Below are 7325 nucleotides of genomic sequence, written 5' to 3'. Positions count from 1 at the left end.
GTTTTGAAAAAAGAATTTACAAGTGCCTGGAAATGGACGGTCAACATTTCGAACATTTGTTATAAATAGTTTGCCTTTGTTTTATGTTATTGTTGATATGTTATTTAACCTTTTAATAAAAAAAAACACCAAATGGAGCACAGAACCATTATTTGGTGTATTTTGTAAAAAGGCAAAAACTTAGTTATCAACATCCTAGTACCATTCGATAGGTAATTAAAAATTGCTTTTTCTGGTAAGCTAAAAAATATGGGGTTGTATTTAAATTAATCAAGTTATAGCCACTTAAAGTTCTTATTTGATTAGTTTAAATTTGTGGACACCCCGTATAAAATGGTAAGTTTATTATCATTATGATATAAAATATGATTTCTTGTTACACCAAACTACGAATCACATTTACATAACTTAAATAATTCTAAAGTATTTGACTCATGAAAATAATATTAGATTTTGATAAAATTCGAATGATTTAAAAAACCTTTAGATTTAGACATTATATTTCTTATTAAAACAAACACTTATTTTGCTCAGGGAATCCAAGACTGCAATAATATATAGGGTATTTCATTTAGAAAAACACAACTTTGATACTTTTAGGGCTTTAGGGACCCTCTGTACATTACAAAAATATTTTTAAAATGTGCACCCGATAGACGTCTGTGGAGTCATCAAATAATACTTTGCAAAAAACAAACGGGCTATAACCCTGTATATACGAAAATATATAGGTTTTTCTTCAGTCGTATTTCGTATTAGAAACACTCTAGAACAAACGAATTTTCAGCAGACATAAATCCAATGGACTTTATCAACAACTGTGACGTGGTGGTGTCGCCTACTCATGTGGTGGACGACGATGTTTTCGTCAATCTGGACGCATTTGATATGCTGGGCGAATTTCCGGACCTGGAAGGCTTAGAAACCAGCCACGCTTCCCTTTTAGATGTGAATCCGTCCGAAGCGCACAGAACCGGAGCCGGAAAGGGCCCAGCCAATCAGAGCGCCCACCAACAAAGCCACCACCAATCCCAGCCCAATGTCGTACACCATCCGGATGGTTCGTGTTTGACCCGAAACACCGCAGCAACTTTCCAATCTAAATCTGCTTGCAGGAGCAGCGAACGCTATCACGGACTATTCGCCAGAGTGGGCGTATCCAGAAGGAGGAGTTAAGGTGCTGGTGACCGGACCTTGGCACTCCTCCGGCCCCTACACGGTCCTTTTTGATACATTCCCAGTGCCCACCACGTTAGTACAAAGCGGAGTCTTAAGGTGCTACTGTCCAGGTATGTTGGCTTGGGTGATGGATTCTGGGAGAAATCTGGAGTTACTCTCCAATTTAGCTCATGAGGCTGGCCTGGCCACGCTCCAAGTTGCCTGCGACGGCTACGTGATCTCCAACTCTGTGATGTTTGAGTACAAGCTTCCGCCGAAAGATGGGCAGATGATCGCCCCCGAACCGAAAGTGGAGCGATCCAACGATAATTTGCTGAAATTCACTTTGCTCCAAAGGCTGGAGGCGATGGACGATCGGCTTCAAATCAAACAAGAACCGTCCGACAACGACGTGGTAAGAGGCACTGAAAAAGTAGCCTTTCGTTTTTATTGTTCGAATATCAGACTCTTCTGCCAGACTCTTACTCTCAGTAACACCTCCTCCATAGGTCAGTTTTCCGTTAATCCAAATGGTTTTTAGGTTGAAGACACCGCACTGTTCACACAACCGAACTTCGAGGACCGCCTGGTCAATTTCTGCCAGAATATGACGTCGCGCATATGGAAATTTGGCGAAGAACTAAGCGTGGCCTGGTTTGCCAGTCACAGAGGTGAGAGGTCGTTTGATGCCTTTCCAGGTTGCGTAGAGTCCGGGAATTTTCCAGGAATGACTTTGCTGCATCTGGCAGCCTCTTTGGGCTATTCCCGGCTGGTGTGCGCGATGCTGCACTGGAGGGCGGAAAATTCCTCGCTGCTTCTGGAAACCGAAGTGGATGCTCTCAGTCAGGACGAGTTCGGATACACGCCATTGGTTGGTTCCAGCGTAAGCAAACTGAAGGTGGCCACTGAACGGAACATTTCCAGATGTGGGCCTGCGAGCGAGGCCACACCGAAACAGCCGTGATGCTCTACAAGTGGAACCACACCGCTTTGAACGTGAAGAACAAGCAGAACCAAACCGCGCTGGAATGCGCCCGCAACAACAACCAAACGGAGCTGGTGGATGAACTGGAAAAGCTGGAACTGCGAAGGGATAAGGCGAACATGATGCTGCATTCGGGCCAGTCTTCCGTTGACAACGTTTCGCCTACAGTGATGAGCCCAGCTAGTAGTGTGGGGTCTTTGGCTTCAATTTCGTCAAACGGCAAAAGCCACGATGGAGTTTTCTTGCGACCCGGCGCCATCATTAGGTGAGGCAATTTAAATGTTCTCAATCAACTTTCAACACGTCAAAAACATCTTATTCATTTTTTTGCTCCTGCTCAAGTCTGCCCCACACATTTTCCGTTCCAGCTCTGATTTTATCAAAGTTTTGTGCTTCCTTTGGCTATAACTCTATAAGGTTGGTGCGTGAAGCAAACGCAGTATGAACCCTTTAACTTTTGTCACTCTTCTAACCACTACAGTCGTTTTCCAGAAATGACTACAGCAAAAAATTCCTGAGCATCGATTTGGACCAAGAGAACAACAACAAGTATCTAACGTCTTCGCACAGTCCGTTGCTCTCGGACCTTTCGTCCAGCACAAGAGGAAGCAGCGGCCAGAAACTGATCAAGAGACCTTCCATCGATAGTGGCATTCACATGAACTGCGGCTCCAATCTGGAAAGTTCCTCTAGGCCCAAAAGCTCCAAAGTGGGTTCCAGGGATTGCATCCGACTGTCCAAGTGAGTAGCGGAAATTCTAGAAACGCCTAGATGTTGAGGGAGAGTTTTCGCTGTTTAGAATCGATAGGAGTATGTCTCTGCCACTTCAGTCTTCCCTCTCCACAAGAGACAATTCCTTTGAGTCGGATATTTTGGAGGCTGTGGGCCGAAGAACGGACTTTGCGCTGTGTAAGTTTCTACAAGGCTTTTAGTTGCTTAATTTCCTTAGAGGGTAGCTTACTTTTACGAAAAGATATCAAAGATAACCAAAACCGATAAAAGTAAGCTTTGATGGGGAGGTAAGTCGAATATTTCCTTCCTACATTTCGTTATCAAGTCATAGCATGCAAAGTTTGGCAAAGTTGACAAACCAACAACATTTTCTTTCCATTTGCTTCAACTGCGCGTAGCTTGACGAAATTAGCTGAGATTAAGCGGCCAAAGAGAGCGTCAATTTTTCCTATAATGCATCCCTTCTTACTGCTAATAACATTTGAGACATAGCCCTGTTCAACAAATATTAAATGCATTTTTACACCTCAAGGCGAAATAGGAACAGGAGCAGGCAGCAATAGTCCTTTAATTGATGTGGAAGCTGTTAGCGATGAAGACGACCATGATATCTGCTCAGGCAATGCAGTAGGTCAGTTCTTGTATGGTCTATGTAAATGTTGTCTGTCGGTGTTGTCTCTGTCTCTAACTTTTGTATGTTTTTTTTTTGTTTTTGTTGGTGTTTTCCGCAAACAATTTACGGCGGAAAAGAGTGAAGTAACTTGTTTGCGGACTTGATTGTTCATATCGGTTACTAATGTGAGTTCTTGGTGCCATTAACCCTCACTAGAAAAAACACTGAAAATTGGTTCAAGCGTTTGCACTTGAATGGTGATAGACCAAAGCCTAGGTCAATGTAACGGGGAAACGTTTCTAAACGCATGTTTTCTTAGCATAAGTCGCTATGTACCCAATTCTCCTTTCGAAGTAAGTAACTGAAGCACGTGACTAGCCCTTATTATAAGCCTTTGATTTGCTGTAAATAACCTTGCAAGGTGTGGCAAATTCGATGTTTTGAATAAGCCGCCAATTTAATCCGAGATCCCAATGCGGACACCTCGAGTTTGGTACACCCTGTATAGTTTGGAATGTTTTTTCATCAGCTTAGTTAGCAAACAACACTTGTGGTTCATCGGTGTTTTCAGACTCTTCAAGTCCAGACAAGTTAAGAGTGAAGCTGAAGTTTCGCTAGCACGAGTTGCTTGCATCCTCAGACGTGTTCCGCTCGAAAGCTTACACTGGACTGATTTTTGAACATCAGTTGAGTGTACAGGGTCCAATTTTTGTTGTAAATCGATAGAGGCATGCGGATTTTGCAATACTCTTACCGATTTTTGTCAATAGTCAAATAAAATATTTCCATCTTGGTTTGGTAGATATAGAGTGTTTCTGAAGAGGATGCACTTTTCTGCACCATTTGTATCTCAAATATGAAACCCAATATAGCAAAGGTAAAAACGGAAACTTGTGGAGTTTTCCACGTAGAATCCAGCCAAACTTTGCATTTTTAATGGGACGCCCTGTATATTGTCACATCGTTTAGTTGGCTTTTAAATGTCCATTTCAGTCGTATATAAAACTGAAGACTTTACACAAAATTAACCCTTCTAAAAAGCACGTTTATTTATAACTTATAACTGACTACATATTGTTTAAAAAATATATTTAAAAAACCCCAAACTGCTTAACAAAATGAACGTTACACCTCCAAATTTATCTTAACTTTAAGACTGGATAAATTCTGATTGTGTGAAGCGATTTGGTTTCCGTTTCAAAAGTTATTTAGTCAATTTTTTTTTCTTAGCAAAACTAACGTCAATGTTTTGGAAAAATTAAGGATCTAAGGCAACATGTCTACAGGGTGGCAAATGCAAAATTTCGAACAGTCATGCTCCTAGTTGGCCAAAAAATTCGTTTTTTGGGTCCCGACACCAAAAGTTTAAAGATACGCCAAGCAACTCGATACATTTTTTCAAATTTTCGGCCGTCTGTTCTATTTATAGGGTGGTTTAAAAAAATCGTTATTTTTTTAACAGCGATAACTTTTCTACTCATAGAACGATTTTTACGATCTGGAGCTCATGTTGAAGCTAAAACTTCATGGATAATTTAGGACAAAAATTCGATATACAGGGTTGCACGAAAAACGACCCAAAGCAAATTTGCCCCCGATATATGTGATTCTGGAGGATTTTAAACTAAAGTGAAGTTTACTTTCGAATATTTCGTTCATTTATGCCACCTGGTATATTGATTTTGTTCTCAAGTCGCCTGTGAAATTTTCGCTTCAATATGAACCTCATACTTGGTCAACGACAAAAAAAAATGATCACTGCAAATCCAAAACGTTGATTTTTTGCACCCATCTGTAAACAAACGCGACGGGCGAAAAAGCCATTTTTTTCTAGATCTTATGAGGTTTATCTTAATGTCTGTAGCGGTGAACTGCAAGAAAACAAATATTCATCCAACTGAGAGCATGTGGAACTTTCGCTAATTGCGCAATGATTCAGTTGCCACAGTCTAGAAAATTTATCTGACGAATTTTTTTTTTGTTCAAAAACACCCACTAAGGGAAAAATAATTATATTAAATAACGGTTCAAACAGAAGTCAATTCGCTCTCAGCAGTTAGAATTTATCCAGTTCCAAACTTTTGTCGCCAAAAATTGCCGAAACTTTTACCACAATTAATTTAATTGTTCAAAATAATTTTTCTTTTCGAAGATTTTTTTTTCAATGCATGTGCGTTAGAAAAAAAATTCTTCACCGAAAGGTCTGGAGACTTAAGAGGCCACTGGACGAGATTTACAACAAAAAATGGACACCCTGTACAGTCAATACGTTACACTGATGAGCTATAAGAATCATTTTTTGCAGCCAAGTTTTCTAGTTGTTTTTCAATTTCTTTCTTCCACTGTAATTTTTTGTCGGCTTTTTCGGACACAGTGCTTAAAACGGCTCAATTTCCTTTTGCACTTTTCCTATTCTGGTTTGTTTAGAGGAAAATATCGCCTAAAAGACACCGCAATTTAATTATTTGTGGTGTTTCAGGGGAACAAGACGCCAGAGTGCTCACATTAGCTGAGCAAATTATTGCCGCCATTCCGGATCGGATCAAGGTAATCTTCCAGTAAAACTGTGATTTTTTTCAATTATTGAGAACTGTTTCAGAACGAATCTGAGGACATGCTGATGGAAAATAGTCCGGGGCCGCCCGATACTCAGCAACCATCCGAATCCCTCTACGACGTCTACATGGAACCACTGTTGGAACCTTCTTCGTCCAGCTTCGAGTCTTCGGAGTTTAACTTTGAATTTTCCGATCACAACTACAGGTGCTTAGTGCGTTCCCAGGGATTGTCTTAGAAAACTGCGGCTTTGCTCCCAAAAAAACGGTTTTCAAAATTATATTATCAGCAACTTCACTAAATTTGAAATGTGCTCCAAGAAACGAACAACCGACGTCTTAAATTCATATTTTTGAGGGCATTTCGTGCATTCTATGCACATTTTCTTGTGCTTATTGTGACCTTTCCTAGATACTATGATGTGGCCACGCCTCAATCCAGCTTAAGTCCAGCGTCATCAAGTTGTCTTCAGTCGCCCTGTTCCTTCACTCTGGATTCGCCGTCGCCGCCACCGACTACTGCAGATTTTTGCGAATTCTTCCAAGCTTCCGGCACCGTTTTCGAAAAGGACTTTTCCAACTTAACGCTATCAGGTAAACGTCGTGTGAACTTTGAAAAAATCGACCGAAAACCGGCGGTTTTGTCCAGACCGAGAGCAGCGCGAACTCTACGAAGCAGCGAAGATTATCCAGAAAGCGTATCGTTCCTACAAAGGACGACAACAGCAGGAACAGGACAAGGAACGGCAGGCTGCGATCATAATCCAGAACTACTATCGAAGATACAAACAGTACGCGTATTACAAGCAAATGACGCACGCTGCCACCGTGATCCAGAACGGATTCAGGTAACTAAAGCTGCCCGGAGAAATACTGGCATAAATTGTAAGACGTAGACTTTTAATTATGTGATTTGCTAGGTCATATTGTGAACATAAACGTTTCAAGAAGAGCCAGGAGGCCGCAGTTTGTATCCAAAACTATTACAGAAACTACAAGGAAGCAGGGGGTAGAGGGAGTCGAGAAGGAACCCCGGCCAGTTCAGGGCTCAAGTAAGGCAAAATCAGCAAGACCCAGAGGAAAATAGCAAACTGATGTTTTGGTCACCAGTACGCGCTTTAAATGCGAAACGATCAGTAGCAGCCGTACTGCCAAAAAATCCGTTTGCTGGTGGAGGAATCGGTTGCCGTTTTAGGTGTTGGGCTTTGTTAGTTGTCTGTGTTAACCACGTGTGCTTCTCATCATGCTTGTTCCGTTCTTACATTAATCACGGCATTTCATC

The 7325-nt window shown here is 41.3% G+C and overlaps 1 protein-coding gene across 2 annotated transcripts; it reads left to right on the top strand.

Moving 5' to 3' along the window:
- Positions 1–751: 751 nt before the first annotated feature.
- On the top strand, positions 752–7095 carry LOC125505275 (calmodulin-binding transcription activator 2-like; the record flags this gene model as incomplete). Of its 2 annotated transcripts, XM_048668760.1 has the most annotated exon segments (14): positions 752–1060; positions 1116–1289; positions 1347–1573; positions 1700–1829; positions 1884–2029; positions 2083–2408; positions 2636–2884; positions 2943–3052; positions 3408–3506; positions 5968–6035; positions 6088–6251; positions 6456–6637; positions 6693–6891; positions 6964–7095. In XM_048668760.1, coding segments are annotated over 14 exon segments (2465 nt in total), but the record flags the coding sequence as incomplete, so codon positions are not given.
- Positions 7096–7325: the final 230 nt, after the last annotated feature.

The sequence above is a fragment of the Dendroctonus ponderosae genome, unplaced genomic scaffold (assembly GCF_020466585.1).
Source record: "Dendroctonus ponderosae isolate FM_Combo_2020 unplaced genomic scaffold, Dpon_F_20191213v2 Dpon_F_20191213_748, whole genome shotgun sequence".
Classification (NCBI taxonomy): domain Eukaryota; kingdom Metazoa; phylum Arthropoda; class Insecta; order Coleoptera; family Curculionidae; genus Dendroctonus; species Dendroctonus ponderosae.
The sequence above is the reverse complement of the archived record's forward strand: the minus strand, read 5'-3'. Positions and strand labels throughout refer to the sequence as shown.